General features: G+C 39.5%; 1 protein-coding gene across 3 annotated transcripts in view; it reads right to left on the bottom strand.

Moving 5' to 3' along the window:
• Positions 1–877: 877 nt before the first annotated feature.
• SLC35F3 (solute carrier family 35 member F3) overlaps positions 878–21,515 on the bottom strand; it is a 543,205-nt gene continuing 522,567 nt past the window's right edge. For all 3 annotated transcript variants that reach the window (XM_036758009.1, XM_036758011.1, XM_036758010.1), the window contains 4 exons: positions 14,775–14,900; positions 10,197–10,389; positions 9,044–9,133; positions 878–1,113 (listed from right to left, as the gene is read on the bottom strand). In XM_036758009.1, the coding sequence (XP_036613904.1) occupies positions 878–1,113; positions 9,044–9,133; positions 10,197–10,389; positions 14,775–14,900 (645 nt within the window). The remainder of the gene's footprint in view (positions 1,114–9,043; positions 9,134–10,196; positions 10,390–14,774; positions 14,901–21,515) is intronic.

Genomic DNA, 21,515 nt, shown 5'->3' on the forward strand with positions numbered 1-21,515 from the left:
AGTCATATATCACAAACTGTGTTCCTATATTTATATATATGTACATATATAACTGGTCATCAGCTTTGTGGTTTTATATATTTCTATGTGTATTTATAATAGAATTTGTTTTTAAAGATCCCTACATCTACATTATAAGATGGTGCTGGTGACTTATAATGTCACCTTGCTGCACAAAGGTAAAGATGAAAATTCTTTAGAAGGCACTGTAATTTCTCTTGCATGATCTTAAATGGACACATGCAGAAAAAGACCAGCTAGGGCTCTGATATCTTTCTTTCACAATTTCCCTTGTGCAGAGCCTTTCTCTCTTTAAATGACTTGTCTTTCCAGATCAGTCACAGCAGATGGCCAAACACATTATCCTTTCTATCTTACCTTCCCCATGTCCTATATTCCATCCAAAATAAACCTTCAATTGTCTTTTGGTTCATTGAAACTCCATAAAATTAAGAGTAGAGTTCTAGTATAAACCAAAGTATGACTTACTCTAGCTTAAAAAAAAAAAGGTCACAGTGTGTAATGTAATATATTCAGTTGCTAAGATTCAAAATGGCTGTCCCGGCTTGTCGTGAAAACCTATCTCCCAAACAATCGATGCAAATATAATCTTAATGTTACATTCATTTAAAAAGAGCTGAGAGGTTCTTGATTTTTTTTCCTTTTTTCCTCCATATGCAAGTGGTATTCTTAAGTGAAAGGTCTGATGTGAAATAAGTGCAAGCAAATTGGACATGCCCATAAATACCGGGTGACTTACTGTAAGATACCAAAACTGTACACTTATGTACACCATGTTGGACATGTGTGCCCTTTTGCGAGACAAGACCTTTGAACCTTGAATAAGACGTCTGTTACCACTACCTTGTGAGTGACATTAACGCGCAAAGGATGGGCGGGTCCTTCTGTGTTTGCTCTGAAGTCCAGAGCCTATATCTCCGTTGCCTTCAGGCGTCTCCTCCTTCTTCCTCACTTTGAGGCGCATGAGCAGTTTGATCAACCAGACATCCCACTCTTCTGGTAACAGGAGTAGGAGAAAGCCCAGGCCGATGATAATGATGGCGATGACCCGAACTCCATTGAAGACAATTTGGCTTGTGTAGTGATCCACCACTGCATGAAACAGTGAACTATGGTTAGTTACTAAGGGATATGAGCAACAAAGGCAGTACGTGGAATAGAGTAGGACATCCCTTCCCATTTAGCAGGGCAAAGGTGGTGATGGAGGTGGAGGATTCTTTTCGAAACTCTTGAGCCTATGGACTACTTTTGCCTAATTATTTTTGACTAGAGGTTCACTGCGGTGCTCTAGAGCAGAAGGTTTCAAACTCTTCAGTCTTAAGACACCCTTATACTCACAAAAGACCCCAAAGATCTTTTGTTTACAAGGGCTATATCTAATCATATTTACCATATTAGAAATTAAAACTGATACATTTAAAAATATTTATCAATCCATTTAAAACAATAAAAAACCTAATGCATGCTAACATAAATAACTTATATTTGGGAAAAACAAGTGTATTTTCCAAAACAAAAAAAATTAGAAGAGTTGTATGGCTTTACACACACACACACACACACACACACACACACACACACTCTTTTTTTTACAAATCTCTTTGATGCCTGGCTTGTTAGAAGATAGCTGGATTCCCATACCTGCCTTTGTATTCAATATGTTGCAATATATTGTATTTGTTGAAGTATATGAAGAAAATCCAGCCTTATACAAATATGTAGTTGGAAAAAGGAAGAATATTTTAATAGGTAAATAATGCCTTAGTTTTAGTATGAAAATAGTTTGATTTTATGGACTTCCCTAAAGGTCTTGGGGATCCCTAGAGAGCCACCCTTAGAGAAATGTTGCCCTAGAGGAGTTTTTTTAGCATGTACTTTCTTAGAGTGGATTAAGGCAATTTCTGCTAAACTCTGCTTAAAATAGCAAAATCTCTTTTTATCACAAGCCCTCACAGTAATGTGTTCATAATTTTACTTACAAAAATTATATCCGAAACTAAGCCTAAAAGGGTATTTGTGTGGAAAAGAAGAAGCAAGGCCCAAGAAATTTGGATTTAGGCAATTCAGCTATATTAAGACATTTTTTTTTGTTAAGACCTGGAGGAGATTTTTAAAATTTCTCTTTAAAAATGCATAAAATAGCTTCATTTTTGGTCCTAGAGCATTGGTTAACTCTAATGCCCTAAATGTCATTATCATCAATTAACTTTATTGAAAGCCACAGGAATCAAAGCCAATTGAAGGCTCACATTGAAGATGGGTAGTCCAAAATGAGAAGCAGATTTTAACAGCCTACAAAATCCAAGATCCCCATTTTCTTAACAAGCCAATAATTAAATCTCTATGGTGCACAGTCCCCTCACCCCCACCTTAAACTAGTGGTGAGTATTTATTATTTCACATAACATTAGAAATATACTATTCTAGCTGTGTGACCTTGGGCAAGTCACTTAACTTGTATTTGCCTTAGTTTCCTCATATGTAAAATGGGGATAATAATAGCACCTGCTTCTCAGGGTTGTTAGAAGGATCAAATGAGATAACATTCATAAAGTACTTAGCGCAGTACCTGGCACATGGTAATCATGTCAGTCATTTTTTTCAGTGATGTCTGACTCTTCATGACCCCATTTAGGGGCAACAATTCTGGAGTTGGCCATTTCCTCCTCCATCTCATTTTACAGATGAAGAAACTGAGGCAAACAGGGTTAAGTGACTTGCTTAGGGTCACACAGATAGTAAGTGCCCAAGGCCAGATTTGAATTCAGGAAGATGATTCTTCCTGACTCTAGGCCCAACACTTTATCCACTGTGCCAATTAGCTGCCCCTATAGTAAGTACTATGTTATTATTATTATTACTTCACAATCTTTTTACTTGATCAAGTCTCAACTCCCTATCAAATGTTCCCCCATAACTATTTAACGTCTTCCACTTTGCATAAACCTTTAACCTTTGCCTCCCTCCTGAAACTGTCACCTACTTCTCTATGACTTCTGAGGCCACAGTTGCTAAACTTACACAATTCCACTTCTATACACTTAAATACCTCTTGGTATCTTGACCCCCTTTTTCTCCTTTTGTATTGTTTTAGAGGATGACTACTATCTCCTCTAGGATTTTTCCATCGTGCCTTCTCTATTCCAGCCAAAATGGCTTACTTGATGTTTCCTATACACAACATTAACTGTCCACCATGCCTGGAATTTCCTTCCTCATCACCTCTTCCTCTTGGAATTCCTAGCTCCCTTTACTCAAGCCATTTCCTGTAATAGCCTTTCCTGGTTCCTTCATATGTTAAAGGCTTTCCCTCACAATTACTTTACAGTATTTTGTATGTATTATTTTTTTGAGGAGAAAGGCAGCGCAATTGGGGTTAAGTGACTTGCCCAAGGTCACACAGCTAGTAAGTGTGTCAAGTGTCTGAGGCCAGATTTGAACTCAGGTCCTCCTGACTCCAGGGTCAGCTCTACTCACTGCGCCACCTAGCTGCCCCTGTATGTATTTTTAACTTATATGTGTATTTATTCTTTTCTTCCAGTAGAATATAAGTTCACTGAAGCAAGAGCTGTTTCATTTTGATCTTTGTTTCCTCAGTGCCTAGCAAGTGCCTGGTACACAGGAGATATTGATCTAAGTCTTGTTGGACTGATCTGTTCTTTTTCTTTTTTGTTCTCTTCTTCACTTGTTCCTTCCCTTCTGTCAACAAAAATAATCAGGTCTTCCCCATCCTAAAACAGTCACACAGATATAAAGGCATCCATACTCCAAAACCAACCTTTCCTTGAACTTGATATCTCATTGAATGACCATTTTTTCCTCTTCCAATTTATTTAAGGGTTAGAATACACTTGATTCTTTCTACTTCCTTACCACCTACTTACTCCTTAATCCCTTTTTATCTGGCATCTTTTCTTGTAATTCCACCAAAACCATGCCTCCCAACCCCACCCAGTACACTAAACATATTCTACTGCTAAATACAATGGCCTTTTGTCAGTCTTCACCCTCCCATTACCCTCTGCATTAAGACACTGTTGACCCTCCACTTCCTCCTCAATATCCAGTCCCTTCTTGTCCCTGACACTGTATTCTCCTAAATTTCCTCCTATATTTTTGCTCCTTCTCTCTCTCAGTCCTCTTCAGCCTGCACTCCTGAGTTTCTGTACTTTCTCTATCATGTACTTTGGAAGCTTCACTTCACTCCTGGATTTCTCATACTAAAAGTGCCTTCTCTCTGCTGTGACTTCTCCCTCTAATTGGTTGGTTCAGAACCAAGGAGGACTCCCAGGCCAGCTATGTCTTCATTCTTCTCCAGACTACATTTCCCACTCCCTGGAATTTTTCAACCATAACCCTATGATGGGTACTTTCATTTCCCCATCTTTTCCCTCACCTGCATTTTCAGCTTCTTTTTATGTGTTGTCTTCCTCTATTAGACTGTAAGTTTCTTGAGGGTAGGGATTGTTTCTCTGAGCTACGTTTTCCTCATTATTGAGTTATGAACTAGATGATCTCAACATTCCTTTCTATCCCTATATTCTCATGAGTGTGAGGCATAGATGCAGGTTCAAAGAACACAGATGTAGAGTGAAATTTTAAAATTCACCTTAGCAGAGAACCTCGTCTCCTACTCGCTTGAGAGAGTAGAGCCTATCCATCCTGAATTCTCTGCTCTCCCTTACTCCATACTTTGAAATGTTTGCATGCCATTCCTGTACTCCTCTACCTTTGCTATAGGCTCTGAGGACAAAACCCTTCTCCTTCCTAAAACCAATCCCTTTATTTATTCTCAGGATCCCACCCCCCTTTTGCTTCCTCTGGAAATTTGCCCCCTTTCTTCCTCTCATCCTCAATCTCTCCTTATCCACTGGCTCCTTTCTTAGTGTTTACAAACATGTCCACATCTCTCAAAGGTTAAAAAGTGCTTTCTTGACTTTGTCATACTTACAAGTTATTTTCCTTTATATCTTCTTCCCTTCACATCCACATTCCTGGAATGGTTTGCCTGTGTTTGCTTAATTCATTTCTTCATTTTCCACTCATCAATTCCTTATAATCAGGCTTCTGAACCCACCATTTAGCTCAGACTGTTCTCTGAGGTTACCAATGATCTGTTAACTGTTAAATCCCATGGCCTTTACTCAGTCCTCATTCTACTTGACTTTTCTATAGTTTTTTTTAAACCATTGACCATCACTTCCTCCTGGATATCTTATCCTTCCTTACTTATGACACTGTTCTCCCCCTTGTCTAATTTCTCTTTCCCATTAGCTGATTAAACCCAGATGCTCTGAAACTGAACTCACTATATTTTCCTGCCTCCCACTCCATCCTAAACTATATCTTGTCCAAACTCCACCCCCTTTTTTGTTGAGGGCAACTTCAGCCATCCCACCATTCAGGTTCTCAGCCTTGGTTATCTTCTTTCTCCTTCACTTCCTGTATCTGATGTGGTTTGGGGTGTTGGGAACCCTGAAATGTCAGGGTACAGGGGGGTCTACCTGGAAAGAATTCAATCACTCAAACCTTCTTTCAGTCAAAGTAGCAAGGTTTATTGTAATGCCAATAATGTGAGGAAATTCCTAGTGAATCTGCATCTTTATAGAGGTAAGACTGATACTTATATACAAAAAAGAAAAGGAACAGTGAGAAGAACTGGATGGAATTAAGGAATGGTAAATAGCCTGGGGTGGGCCAGGTATGATAGTGAAAGAAGTTAAATGGTCAGAGGTAGGTCAAGAGCCACTGCAAAAGGACTGTTGAAAATCTAGGTGGGTTGGGCTGGGCCAGATGCCTCTGGTGAGATTCCAGTGATCTTGGCTGCTGAAATGTGTGGGAAAATTCAGGGACTAGGCCACTTTTGAAGACATAGTCTTTTCCTTTCAGGGGTTCAGGTCCCATGACCCCATCATATCCAGTCATTTGCCAAGTCTTGTCAATTCTTCCTCCATATTATTCCTTGTATCTGTCTCTTTCCGTCTACAGACAATACTCTAGTTCAGGCCAATCATTTAACTGTTCTAAGCCTTACATTATCCATGTGTAAAATAGGGATAATAATACTTGTGTGGCCCATTATACAAGGTTGTTGGGAGGAAAACACCTTATAAAACATAAACTGTTATATAAATGGGAGCTACTAATTAACACCCTGGCACTCCAGAGAGGTTGAGATCCCAAAACACTGGGGGAGGCATATATGAAAAAGACCAATGTGAGAAGTTCAACACTGTAAGATAAAACATTTCAAAATACTGATTCCGAAGAGTTGCTTTGAATGGAATTCCAGGCATGTTTTAGGAGGCACTTGATGGGATAAGAACTTGCTAACCCCAGGGAGAGTAATCCTCTAATGATACCTGTTAGCTGGAGAAATTCCAGGGCTGACTGAGAAGTTCCAGGTGCCTTGTCTGGGCAGAAGAAGGGCCTTCTATTGCTGGCAGGCAGGGAGGGTAAGTGCACCAAAGAGAACTAGGGACAAACTCATCCCGGAATCATTCTGATGCAAGTGCTGACGTGATCTGCCTCACCCTGTACACCTTTCTTTGCAGATCTTTAAAGCTGGGAATAGGCAAAGTAGCAGGTGATACACGGAAGTGAGGTGAGGGAAAAAAATCTTCTAATTAGGTACAAAAAAAGCAACTAGGGGATGAAAAAATCTCAAAGGAGGATGAAAATAGTTGTTTGTGTTTGAATCAAGAGTCAGTATGGGAAAAGGCAGGGCAGCATAATAGATAGAGGGCTCATCTCTAAGTCAGGAAAACCTGTGTTCAAACCTTGCTTCTGACACATAATATATAAAGTCTACATGCCTCTGGGAAAAGTCACTTCACCTCTAAGTGGCTAGAGCAATCATCTATGACTATAAATTGTAGAGAAGGCACCAGAGGTAGTTGCTCATTGGTGTAGAAATCATAGGTTCAGTAACAACAACAAAAAAAAACAACCAAAAAAAAAACCCAGTCATTGTGAGAGAGTAGACTTAAATTCAATAGAGACCTAGATTTATTTCCCACCTCTGGTGTTTGCCAGTTGTGTGACCATGGGCAAGTAATCTCTGATCGCTGAACCTCAGTTACCTCAAAATGGAGGGGCACTACCCATCTCACAGAATTGTTGGAAGAAACACATTGTAAACTATAACAGGATTGGAAAATGGGAGCTTTTATCTCCTAGCACATGTTTTGGCAGGAGGGATCATATCGGAGTGGCGGAGAATAAGGCTTTATATGTAATTATAGCAAATAGACATGTAGATGTGTCTATTTGTTTGAGAGCTATAAAGAGACAGAGAAAAATATTTTTGTTAGGGCTAACTGCTTCCTGAATTTACATTGTGTGTGTTTATATTTATTTCTCTGTGTACAAGTTCTCTCTCTCTCTCTCGTCCGTCTCTGTCCATCTCTGTCTGTCTCTGTCTGTCTGTCTCTCTCCTCCCCCTGCAGTAGAATAGATATTCGTTGACGGCAGGAACTACTTCCTTCTGGTCTTTAGATCCTCAGTGCCTAGCACATAGTAGGTAGTAACTAAATGTTTATTATATTTAATTATAAATTATTAAATTGAAATGAATTGAAAATTGTAAGCTCTTTGAGGGAAGAGACTGAGTCTTATTTGAGCTTCATATCCTCACTAACTAACACAGTGCCTGGAGAATAACCAGCACTGTACTTAGTAATGTTTTTTTATTGTTTTTGATTTGAAGTAGTTAGAAATGGAAGAGGACTTTTTACAAAGTACTTCCAGTTGTTAATTAGGTTTCTACCATATGCATATACCATACTGGAATAGTCTCTTCTTTTCTCTTGTTCTTCTACCCCTCACCCCCACCCCAAAAGCATCAATCCATCCAGAGAACTTACAAAAATAGCAAAGGCATTTCTTCTAGCTTTGTAATGAAGGGTTTGAGCTAAGATTCTTTTTATTATTAGCTGTGTAATCTTGGGCAGATCAGGAACCTCTTTGAGACTTAGTTTCTCTTTTTTAACATAAGAAGAATATTTCTCCTCCCTACCTCAAGAATCAGGGGGAAGGGGAAAAGGGAAAGAAAATAAGCACTTATTAAGCACCTTCTGGCATCTAAGTTCCTGACTTCTGATCTAGCCTCAGACACTTGTTAGCTGTGTGACCCTGGGAAAGTGTCTGGGAAAGTCACTTAACCCTATTTACCTCAGTTTCCTCAGCTGTAAAATGAGCTGGAGAAGGAAATGATGGACCAGTCCAGTATCTCTGCCAAGAAAACTCCAAATGGTATCATGAAGAGTCAGACACGACTGAAACAACTGAACAACAACAAAGCACCTTCTATGTGCCAGGCACTGTGCTAAGTACTTTACAATTATTGTCTCCCTTAATCCTCACAATACTCTTGGAAGACAGGTGCTATTATTATCCCCATTTTGCTGGAGGAAACTGAGGCAGACAAAGGTTAAGTGATTTTCCCAGGGTCACACAGCTAGTAAGTGTCTAAGGGCAGATTTGTACTCAAGTCTTCCTGACTCGAGGTTCAGAACTCCAGAAACTGTGCCAACTAACTTTACCAGTAGAATATAAGCTTCTTCAGGACAGAGGCTGTGTCACATTTTATCTTTGGACTTAGCACATACTAGGTGCTTAATCTAATTTTTATTCAATTGAACTTAAACTCAAGTTTAATTCTAGCTTAAAGAATAGCAAATATTTCCAGATTTGATGTAAAAACTTTGTATTTTAGAAAGATGTATGGCTTTAACTGTGGGTTTATATAGCATAAATCATAGTTATTAGAAAACTTTTAAAAAAAGTTTTCCAGTTGCCAACTGCCTCAAGCTTCATTCCTATGTTGGGGAAATCAGGCAAAATAAATGGTAGAAGTGAAAACTATTCAATTCTGATTAAAGCATTAAATGTGTAACAAACATAGATTTAACAAAAACTCCAAACATCCTTACTCTTCAATGGGCAAAAGATGCAATCTATTACCAGATATATCAGGATTTTTTTAAATGAAGAGATATATAAGAAAACTACGTAATCTTACCTGCATTCACAGGCACACTTAATACAACTCCAAGTGACATCAAAGTTGGATATGTAACAGCAATTCCAAAATTTAATACAATATTGAATGCTGCAATAAAGAACAGAAAGCCATTCATCTTCATAGACTGACAGCATTTGGACAATAACAATGATGACAAGACCATATTTTATTGCTACTTCTATCAACTTTATTGGTAATAGTGGCATGAGAAATGGGGGAAGACTGGGCCTTTTTCTTCTGATCCTTAGGATAGGGGCAGAGAAAATCAGGTGTTTGGACCTCTCCGGTTACAATTGTACTGCCTAGCTGCGACTGTTGTTGCTATTTTACTCCTGAACAAATGACTGGATTTACTTATGGATGTCAAATAATAAAATTAGAGCCTACCCTAGCAGGGGTCTGTGCCATCTACTGCTGGGAGGTATGAAATTTGGGGCAAATCAAATGATATATTCATCCCCTATTCCTTATAATCTTCTCTCCTCTTTTCCCTTCCCCCAAGTTCCATTTTTATGCAGGTAAATCAGGTGAAATAATTAGGTTACAAATTATAATCACCATTAAGGGTAATCCTGAAGGAGAAAATAAACCACACAAGGACAGTCTTCTGGGTAGTTTCATCTACTTTGTAGTGATGTGGATTAGGGTGACTCAAGTCTCTATATTTTAGCACCAGCTGATGAAACTACATATTTATCCTCCAGTGTCTGCCTGAGTCATTATCAAGTCACCAATATTATGGGGTCTTCCAAGGAGTGGTATTTCCCTAAACTGAGGACCTAGGATGATTGTCTTGATTTTTCATATGCTAGAAATGGCTCTGAATTACCTAATTTTTGGACATTACTTCAGCATTCAGAGAAAGCAGCAAATATGAGCATCACTGTAGTGGCTATATTTTCTTTAGAGTTCCCTGTCTGCTCACAGTTGCTTGGCTATGGGAAGAGATCAGAGTTCAAGATTATCTAAGTAAGTGTTTTCTTTTGATCTACGTGGTTTTCCTGAAACACTGTGGGAAATGTGAGGGTATCTTGAAAAAGTATTTTTTTTTCCTAATGAGGCTACAGCATTTAAAAAGACATCTATGTGTGGCATTGATATTGTCTGTCATTGCTTTTCAAGGGCTCCCAGTATGACCATAGTCACTTACTCAATAAGAGAACTGAGAATCCACAAAGGTTTCCCCATGGAATGTCATCAAAAGAGTTCCAGTATTCGACTTTGGTGAAGTAAAGAATGATAGGAATACAGGTGATGAAAAGGATATTGAATACACCCAATATGGACAAAAATAGGGCTGCTTCTCCAAATTTAGCACTGCCTAGGAGAAGTTTGAACAAAACCTGCAAGACAAAAACGTGATGAGCAAAAGATAGTTGTTTTTCCCAAATTAGCATTTGTTTATGATGAGCTGAGTGCCTTTGTGAAGCTGGTGTAAGATGACAAGACTAACACCCATGGTAAAGGCTTACCATTCCATTAGGCTTTCGTTATGACAGTATGTTTTAGAGGACGTGACTTGGCCCATGGTATTTGAACTCATTTAGGTCTCTGAAGAGCTGCATCATAAGAGAGTTCTACTGCCAATGTCACCTCTGTCTACTGACCTTCCTGGGTTCTTTTGAACTCAGCTCAAATCTCACTTTTTTTAGGTGGTTTTTACTTCTTCTCACCTGCTAGTGCCTTCTTATTGAGATTACTAACCATCTACTCTGTATTTAATTTGAATGTACATAGTTGTTTCCATATAATTTTTCCCAGTAGAATCTGAGCTCCTTGAGGGTAAAGACCATGTTTTTGCCTTTTTTTGTATCCCCAGCTCTTAGAAAAGTGCTTTGGTGTATAGTAAGTGCTTCATGAATGTTTCTTCATGGACTCTCTGTATGTGTTTGTGTACCATAGCTCCTAAAAACAAATAATTTCCAGTGTTTGAAATTGTGGGATAAGGGTCCTTCTGAGTTACTTTTTCATGGTTTAGTGATCCAACCTTGAGGATGCCAAGGGATGATAGAACTGACACAGATGAAATAAGTACATACATCATATCTCTCTTATTTCAAGAGATCCCCTGTAGACAGAACACACAGCTTGAAAACAAGTGCTATGGCTGTAAAGTCCTTTGACTAGAAAGCACAAAGTGGTGTCATTCATTTCTAGATAATGGCTTTGAGAGCTCATCTTCCCTGACCCTGCCTCTCCCCCCTCCTCACTCCAACTGAACATCTCTGTAGCATTTTGAAGAAAGGTATACTGAGCCAATCTCTTAGAATTGTTCATTTTCCTGTCTCTTCCTCCTCCCATCATTTAGGTTACTGGCAGGCCAGCACATTGCTACTGTCTAGTTTTGATCATTCTAGGACACTCTGAGTGCTTATTTTAGAGGAAGAAGCTCTTACTTCTTTCTCCTCAACCTGTTGCCCTCTCCTTTTAGGCCATTCCATTGCTCCTTTATGCCTCTTGTGTGCATGGAGGAGACAGGAATGAAAGTGACATTCACACATTTGAATTTTGCCTCCTCTTGGCTATTCTGGTAAAAAAAATGGTTGGAGAGAAGGCAGATACTGAAGACCAAAGCCAAATTTGTAGCCTCACTATGTATTCCATTTTTCAGTACTCTGTGTTTATGATTTTTACTAACACATAGAGACAACTGAGTTTAGCTTATCAACAGAGCCTTTCTGATTTTTCTTCATCTTGACAGTGATTCTGAAGCAGCTGTATAAATTTATAAATTCTGGAGAATTCTGAGGGGTGTCTGTGTGTGTCTGTGTTGGGGGTGTGAGGGACTGGAGATAGAGGTGAGAGAAAGGAAGGAATGAGATCCAGTCTCATTTCTCCAACTACCTGCTAGACATCTCCATCTGGATGTCTTGCTAGCACCTTAAACTCATCATGTATAAAATTGAACACATCACGAATGGATGAATCTAAAAGAATTTATTAACCACTTAGTATACCAATCAACCCCATCCCAACATGCTCCTCTTGCCAACTTCTCTACTTCTGTTAATGGTACCTCATTGTCCTCCTGAGTCATCAGTCTTGAAACCTAAGAATCATATTTAATTCTTCTTCCCTCTCTGCCCCCATTCAATTACTTGCCAATTTTATTGATTTTCTCTCCAAAGTTTCTCTCATATTCATCTCCTCCTCTCTTCAGTTCTAGAGTTGCAACTCTAGTTTAGGTTCTCATAATTTTTTGCTGGAACTAGTATAATAACTTCTTTTTTAATTTTTAAAAATTTTTTTTGGAGGGGGAAAGGCAGGGCAATTGGGGTTAAGTGACTTGCCCAAGGTCACACAGCTAGTAAGTGTCTGAGGCCGGATTTGAGCTCAGGTCCTCTTGACTCCAGGGCTGGTGCTCTACTCATTGAGCCACCTAGCTGCCCCAATATAATAGCTGCTTAACAGTCCACTGACATGGGTCTGCCCCCTTTCTAGTCTACCCTTCACACTACTACAAAATACAATTCTTAATGCATAGCTCTGATCTTTTATTTTGGAGGGGGGAAGGCAAGACAATTGGGATTAAGTGACTTGCCCAAGGTCACACAGCTAGTAAGTGTGTCAAGTGTCTGAGGATGGATTTGAACTCAGGTCCCCCTGACTCCAGGGCTGGTTCTCTACTCACTGCGCCACCTAGCTGTCCCCATAGCTCTGATCTCGTTACTTTGCTCAAATAATGTCAGTGTCTCCCTGTTCCTCAGAGAACAAAATGCAAAATTCCTTAACTCTCTCTCCAATTTGGCTGTAACCTACCTTTCCAGGTTCATTTCACATTATTTCCCATCACATGCTGTACATTCCAACCCAATTGGACTATTGTTCTCTAATATTGTCCTGTATATTCTCATTCCTGTACATTTGCCCTAGGACATATTCTTTTCTCATCTCCACTTCAGTCTAAGGGAAAACAAAATGGCTCTCTTTGCCAAGGCAGACTTCTCTACTCGTGCCCAAGATCCAATCATTTCCTGTCTCCTCTGGGAGCTCATTCCATTTATCATTCCTTTTTCTTTTCCATATTCAATCCTTATTGTTTACTTGTTCCTTCATGGTACCTAAAAACATGATCAGCTATATCTTTCCCTTAAAAAATCCCTTTACTTGACCCTGCTATTCCCCTAAACTTTCATTCTATGCCTGTTCTTCCTTTCATCGCCAAACTCATAGAAGGAACCATCTATGTTCACTCATTTGACTTCCTCAAAACCCACTCACTTCATGTTGTTGTTGTTGTTCAGTTGTTCAGCTGTATCCAACTCTTCATGACTATTTTCTTTTTGCCATTGTATTCCTAGCACTCAGTACAGTGCCTCATATGTGGCAGGAACTTAAATAATATTCTTTGAGTCAAATGTCTGTTGAATTGAAATCTTCTTCTTGCAGGGTCTAGCTCAATCAGTTAACAAACTTTTATGTGCATGGTACTGTGCTAAGCCCTGGGGATACAGTGAAGGGCAAATCCTTAAAGAGCTCATATTTTAATAAGGAAGACAGCATACAAACACAGTCACGTATATTGAAGATATATAAAGAGCAGGTGTAAAATAATCTCAGAGAAAGGTTACTGGGGAGAGGCAGAGGGCACTGGAAAAAACTTCCTGCCAAGGATAGGATTTATAGTTGTCTTGAAGAAAGCCAGGGAAGCCAGTGAGAGAAGGTGAGAATATCTCTGTGATTCCTTCTCTAATTGCTATCCCTTCCCTATTCCAGGTAAAAAGAATATCTTCTTTCTCACAAAGAATACTTTGCATCTACTTTGCTCTTACAATATCCTGTATTACATTATTTTTTTTTGCTTGTGTGTATGTTGAATCTTCCAAACTCTAAGAGACCATAAATAGACTATGTTTTATCCTTCCTTTAAATCAGGGACAATACAACTTTTTGTCTTTTTATCTTTGGTACCCAACCTATGCGCTTGCACATAAACCATGTAATTAATAAGTAATTATTGAACTTAAATTACCTTTACAATTGATAAGGCAAGTTAGTTGCAGAACTGATATTTAAATTCAGTTTTCTGTTCTCCCTATGAAAGATGAACTGTTTTAGTCCACCAAAGGTCAATAAGTCTTAATTCTAAAGCCAATTCCTTCCCCACCCCCTGCCCCTCATTGGACCCTCTAGGCAAGAAGCCTTTGCCACAAGAATGAGCTAGAGCTGGGATTAAGATTTATAATATGTGCAGAATGCCAGTGGTAACAAATGTCACATAAGAACGAGTTTAAATGATACTGCATTACTCATTTTTACTAAGGTTAGGATGGAAAAATCCAGTGTAATCATACACTGAGCTCACTGTGATCAAACACTTCAGTCTCTGTGTCTTCTTTCAACAAAACACTGGGCAAGCTAATCTGACTCAGCTACTATGGGTCCCAACCATTTTGTCCTTTGCTGCACACAAAAGGTTTCATTTGGGGAAAAAAAAACTGAGAGGAAAAGCAAACAGTAGCCATGTACCCTGGTGCTGTCCATGGTGACAGCATATCTTTGCATGGAATGCATGAGCAACTCTAGTGCTCATCATCTAGGACCATCATAAGCAAGGTCATATTCCTTTGTGGTCTGCTTTCAAGAGGAATAGATGGCCTGTAAGGTCCTTTCCATCACTAAGATCCAGGAAGGGTAAAAGTTGAGGTGAAGCTGTCTTCTCTTTATCATCTATGCCACAGGAACTGCTGGGATAAATCCTAGAGACTGTGCTCTGCATGCATTTTACCTTATAAAGAGCAGACATTGAAGCTGACCCCACCACCAATGCTATGCCTATCACAGAATGGTTGTGGAATCCATCCGCATAAGTCATCATCACGATCCCGGCGATTGCAAGGATGGCAGCCACAATCTGGATGGGAGGAAGCAAACTAGTGGTCAGAGAGGCACCATGGAATCACGTGGGTCAATTCAGGATTGACAATGGTAGCAGTGAATGTGCATGTTGTAGTGGAAAGGGCACCAAAATAGGGAGTCAGGACTTGTGAGTTCCAGTCCTCATCTTTCCAATTACTAGCCGCGTAACCTTGGACAGATCACTTAACATCTCTGAGTCTCAATTTCTTCATCTGTAAGATGGGGATAAGGATATTTGCATTATTTACTTCACAGGGTTACTGTGAAGATCAAGTGAAGTGACAGATAGAAAAGAACTTGGAAAACTAAAACAATATACAAATGAAAGGTATTATTGTCACTGTTACTATTCTTATTCTTATTGTTAATATTCTTTAAATAGTAAAGGGGAAATTTGAATTTTAATTCTAGACTTAGGTGCAGGAAATACCCAGAAAATCCACTTCCCTCATTATCCAACCAAAAACCAGGCTTCAATAACTGTTTAATATCCAAGAGAAACCAAAGATCTGTCTTTCACAGTGCAGCTTTTGAGAATGAAGCAGGAGGTATGTGCTAATGACAGATAACTTACAGGTCATTTTGTCATGTTAAAATTTGCCTGGTAATTATAGAATTTACAATTATCTCACACCTCTCTCCTAAAGGGCTTAACATACCTTAGGGGACCTCATTTATCCTCTTCATATTTCAGGGATGAGACAAAGAAGGATGAGGGATATGTGTGGTTACCATTTTATAGAACCCTGATGCAAAGAGCATAGGATTGCTTTGTTGTTCCAACTAATCAGTGGTGCATCCAGGCCTATGACTCTGGATCTAGTGCTTTCTGATTTCCCCTTATATTATTATGTGATTTATAGGCTTCCCAGAATGAAAGTGATATTCCATGGAGAAGAAAGTCATCTTGTTAAAACCCAAGAAGAAGTTCAACCAGTTGATAAGAACATTTCCCAACCTGGCAGAAGGTGGCCAAAGCTTGTAATGATAAAGCAAACAATTATAGAGAATAATCTGTGGGTATGTATATGCAGAACTATGCAAATCTGATCTAGTCAGTATGGTACCCAGGATGCATTTAATGGGTATGAGATCTTTGTTTTGGTGTTTGGATTTTCTAATAGTTTTCCCCTTTTATAGACTTTAGACTAAGCTGTTTTTGGCTAATGTAGTTGGGTAAAAATTGTGAAAGAATCAGAACTAAATGAACGAGTCACTGTTACACATGTTTAAACTGAATTCTACCTTAAAGAGTCATTGAACTTTAGATGTCATTAATCTTTGTCAGCATTTGTGAATTATACATTCATTTTCAAAAAGAGGTCAAGGTCACTCGATATTTTCACATGATCAGAGTTTCCATTAAAGTACAGGATCTTAAGTCTACAAATGATTCTGAATTAATGGCTATTTTAATTAATGACTATTCTAATTGTCATTCCTGGTTTAATGCTTTACATATATTGCAGATTCAAAAGCTCATCTATTCTGTCTGTCTATCCATCTATTTCTGTATATATAAGTCCATTTAATCTATCTAAAATCTGTCTGTCTATCTATCTATCTATCTATCTATCTATCTATCTATCTATCTATCCATACATCCACACAGAATGAAACAGAGACAACATGGCAGCAAGACAGGAGAAGAGCATGTATGCTTAAGAGGTGCTGAGTTTTGCAGATGGTTAGTGAACATAGCAGAGCAGAGGATGTCTTGGCTGTCTGGTGGCTCCTTCCCTAGCAAATATAAGATATTGCTCAGGATTCACTGATCATGTTAGCAATCAGTGGCAAAAACACAAAAAAGGCTGTATTGAAAATTAATAATAATGATGATGATGATGATGATGATAGAAAATTTAAAATACCCCAAGTTTCAGGTAGTTTGGTTTATGTCAAAAATTTTTCTAGCTCTTTCCAAACTTGTGTCAGAAGTTAGAGTAAATGAGACAATTCCATTGTGTGAATGCTTTGTTTAAAGTCTATTGAGGGCTGTAGAGGCCATTGAGACTATTGGGGGCTATGGAGGGCTATACTTTGCTAGAACCAATGTCCTTCTCCAATACTTCATCATGGAGCAGAAGTGGACCTAGGTTCCTGAGGCTCTGTGCATGGAACATGAAGTCCTTCAGTTCTTCCCACGCTAGAAAGGCTGCAAGCTGGCCCCAGTGATTTACTGTGTCTGGCATCTCAGCTTATATAAGTTCAGAAAGTGCATCACCAGGTTGGCCATAACAGGGCAATTAAATTTTTTTAGCTATGGCAACTCCTGAAGCCTGGAGAGAGGGCCTGCAATCTGTGTAAGTGGAGGGAATAAACACAAATTGGCAAAATAGCAGATCCTTGAAGCATAAGACTTTCCAGGCAGATTTCCAGCAGCTACCTCTCCTCATTTTTTAAACCAATTAAATATTAAAGTTTTAAAAGTTTATGACTGTGCTGGGTAGTGAGATGAGTGCTAGTGAAAGGTGTTGGATGGATTACTCTGGAGGCTGTTGTCCTTTTTGTGGGCCAAGGAAAAGCAGCTCCATAAAACAGCTTTATGATACCCTTTTAACACAGGTCCTTTGGGTACAAGCTGGCAAGACATCCCCCCAGGAGGGAGATGGTAATTCATTCATTGGACATTTCAGATTTTCCCACCAGTTGCAGGGGCCATCAACCATGAGCCAAACAGGCAATTGATTGGGACGTATGCCATTTGCTGAATATTCCATCTCCTCCCATCTGTACTTCAAGTTATCTCATTTGGAACATAGTAGCTCTCCAGGCAGCAATGTCGTGTTTACACATAAGTTTAATAATTCAACTCATCAACTGAAATGGAAACTTTGGGAGATAATGTAGCCTAGCTCAATGGAACCCTCTCTTCTTCTTCCATTTCTTTTTCCTTTTTTTTCAATGGTGCCTCCTCTCTCAGCCCCACTTAGCCTTTCCCACCATTGTGGGCAGGGTATCTATAAGCACAGCCTTCTGACTTTTAACCTTGCCTCCCCTCCCCTCCTCTCCCCACCACCCCAACTCCATTACCCTCATTGTACATCACTGAACTATTCCATAGCAAGGCTTTCGGGAGATGTGGTGATTTAGCTTGCCAGCTCCACGCTTCCATGTAACAAAGGCACCTAGATCAAGAGAGATGAGAGCTGTCATCTGCACTCTTGGCTATGAAAGAATTAGCTTGTAACAGGAGGAAAGGCCAAGGAGGCCGGTCAGCAGTCAGGGGAAGCTGGTACTACTTTCCCATCATCTCATCTAAAAGCAGCAACCTGCTGTTTGACTGGCAAAACCTTCAAGATCTTAGCACTAGCCCTCTACAATTCTAATCATGTATTATTGGAAGAAAGCTCTCAAAGGAGTTTGAGGCTTAGGCAGGAAGAAGTCCATCACAAAATTTAATTGTCCAGAGCAGCTTAGTCTTGCTAAAAGAGTTTTGAGCTTGGCATCTGAAAACTTAGGATGATTTGGCTCTGCAACTGAGTGATGGTGGCTGATCACTTAATGCTGTTGAGGATCAGTTTCCTCAACCCTAAAATGGGCATGAATATATTTGTACTAGGAGCAGCTAGGTAGCACCATAGTATACAGAGTACCAGGCCTAGAGTCAGGACAACTGATCTTTCTGAGTTCAAATCCGACCTCAGATACTGTCTGTGTGACCCTGGGTGAGTCACTTAACCCAGTTTGCCTCAGTTTCCTCATCTGTAAAAGAGCCGGAGAAGGAAATGGCAAACCACTCCATTATCTTTGCCAGAAAACCCTAAGTGGGGTTTATCACGGTACTGTCCATATTTAGCTTCAAATTTCCATCATTGGTTTGACACGACTGAAAAATGACCAAACGACAGATCCTTGTACGACCTTCCTCAAGAACTGTTGTGTCAATAATAGATCATGCATTGACATTACTCTGCACAGTCTTCAACAACTAAACTATTATTAAAGAGTGTTTTGGTCCTAGGCTCCGAGGCTCCTTAATATTCACAGATCATAGCATCAAAGATGTGAGAGGTGGAAGGAAATTTAGAGGTGGTCATCAGGTGGAATCTCCTCACTGTATGGATGACCCAACTGAGGCCTAGACGGGTTAAGTCACTTGTCCAAGTGCCAATGCACCCATTTTGTGAGAGTTGGCATTTGAATCCAGGGCCTCTGACACTAAACTCAGAGGGTAGTTTGTGATTTGGATCTCTCTTTTACTATATATTTAGACTCCTCTTTCAAGCCATGTGTGGGTTTTAATTTTTTTAATTATTTAATTAAAAAATTTTTTTTAAATGGTACTAAGCTATTTTTAGTAGGAAGAATGAGGTCAATTTGCCTTTAAAATTCTACCCTATCTCTGAACTTTAGTTCCTTTCCCAGAAGATGTTTGAAATCATAGAATTAATATTTTTAGAGGCAGGTGTTGTGTTACACTGGGCAGGGAACTGAATGTGGAGTAAGAAGTGCGAAGTTCCAGTCTTTGCTCTTCCATGAACTATCTCTGTGATGCTGAGCCAACCACCCAATTTCTTGGAGCCCCATTTTTCTCCTCTATGAAATGAGAATAATAACATCTGTGCTTTGGTTGTTAAGTTGTTTCAGGCAGGTCCGAATCTTTGTGACCTAATTTTGGGGTTTTTCTTGGCAGAGATACTGGAGTGGTTTGTCATTTCCTTCTCTAGCTCATTTTTCACATGAGGAAACCGAGGCAGATAGGGTTAAGTAACTTGCCCAGCAAGTAAGTGACTGAGAGCATATCTGAACTCATAAAGATGAGTCTTCTCTGATTCCAAGCCCGGTGTTCTATCCACTGTGCCACCTAGCTGCCCTAATACCTCTGCTACCGATTTTGAAAGATCCTTGTGAATCTAAGCTCATTGAAGGCAGGGGCCGTTTCATTTTTGTCATTATAGCTCCAGGGCCTAGCAAAGGGCTTTGAACACAGTAGGTTTTCAACAGAGGTTGATTGAACTAAACTGAGGAACAAATGGGACAATATATACAAAGCACTCTGCGGACTGTAGGGGCCTATATATTTATATGTCAGTTACTATTGGGATTAATTTATTTCCTCACTTTGCAGGTGAAGGAAATGAGGTCCACAGAAGTGAGATAAATTACTTGAAGTCGCCTGAGTCGCAAGGCTGGGGATGGAACCCAGATTGTCCCGATTCCTGTCTTACTAGTATATCACAATACTTCCATATTTAGCTTTAAATTTCTAATATTAGCAACTATTTGATTCATCACTTTCTTTTAGGCAAAAGGAGCCCACCATGAACCCAAAAGGTAAGAGTAACACATACACAGACCTGAAAACCAAAGTAACAGTAACAAGGATGGATTCAAATGCTAAGAGGAAGAGAGAGAGATTCAAATGTTTCTGTCTAGATTGTCTTAGAGAGATACCTTGGCAAGATGTCTCATTCTGATGCCATAAGTAACTGGGACTCCTCAAACATTTTAAGATAAAATTGCTGCTTTTTGTGGCTTGGGAGGAAGTGTTATGGAAGGCACAATGGACTTGGAGCCAGAGGGCCTGGGTTAAAAACTCTAGCTCTGTTATTCAATATTTGAGTGACCTTGGAAAGCTCAGCCTCTAGGCATCTCAGATTCCTCTTATACAAAATGAAAATGTTGGATAAAATAATCTCAGCGGTCCCTTGCAGCACTTGACCCATTCAGGTTTTTCCTCCTTTTTGGAATAAAATTCTTAGATACCCTGACGTTTAGTATGGATATGGGTATGGGTTTAGTATGATTAATTGTTTTAATAACACAGGAGCAAGCATGCTATGGATAATCTATCTCCAAATATCTCTCCCATTCGATTGTGAGTTTCTTGAGGACAGAGATTGTCTTTGTATCCCCAGTGCTTAGCACAGTGTCTGGCACAGTAGGCACTTAATAAATACTTACTGATTGACTGACTGAAATGGAAAATTTGGGTTTCTAGCATATTCTCTATTCACCCCTCCCCACATGTTCTAACCTTGTGTGTTCAGTATTCTTGGAGGGCGGGGAGGAAGTAGGAAGTAAGAGTAGTTTACCTCAATTTTCTGAAATACCATGATGAGTGAAATGCAAATCATTAGCTTACTTAGATAATTTTGCTGCCAACACTGAGAAGTTCCCACTTGCTTGTTAAGTCTGTCAGAAGCATAAGACATTGTGCTGGGTTTAAATTTCAGACCAGCTATCCTTTGGAGAAAAAACCATCAACAACAAACTTGCAGCCCACTAACCAAGGTCATTAGTGCTTTAGTTTTTTAATGATGCCCTTCCTCTGACTATGATCAAATGAGATACTATTTGTAAAGTGGTTAGCACAGTGCCGGGCACATAGAAGGGACTTTATAAATGCCTATTTCTTTCCTTTCTTCCCTTCCTGTGACCTAGGCAGAAATGCTTTATGAGAAGCAGTGGAAACCACAGAGATATATTGCCCCTATGGCTTGTAGTGTGTGGGGATGAAAACCCTCAGTATCAAGGGATGTGGTGGAGATCATCCTCAGCCAGTTCAGTGTCATAGTCTTCTGACATGAGGCTAAATCGTAGCCACATCTGGCAGGCAGTGGCTGTCACAGAAACTTTGTATCACAGTCTAGGGTGGGCTAGAAAA

This window comes from Trichosurus vulpecula, chromosome 4, assembly GCF_011100635.1.
Source record: "Trichosurus vulpecula isolate mTriVul1 chromosome 4, mTriVul1.pri, whole genome shotgun sequence".
Taxonomy (NCBI): Eukaryota; Metazoa; Chordata; class Mammalia; order Diprotodontia; family Phalangeridae; genus Trichosurus; species Trichosurus vulpecula.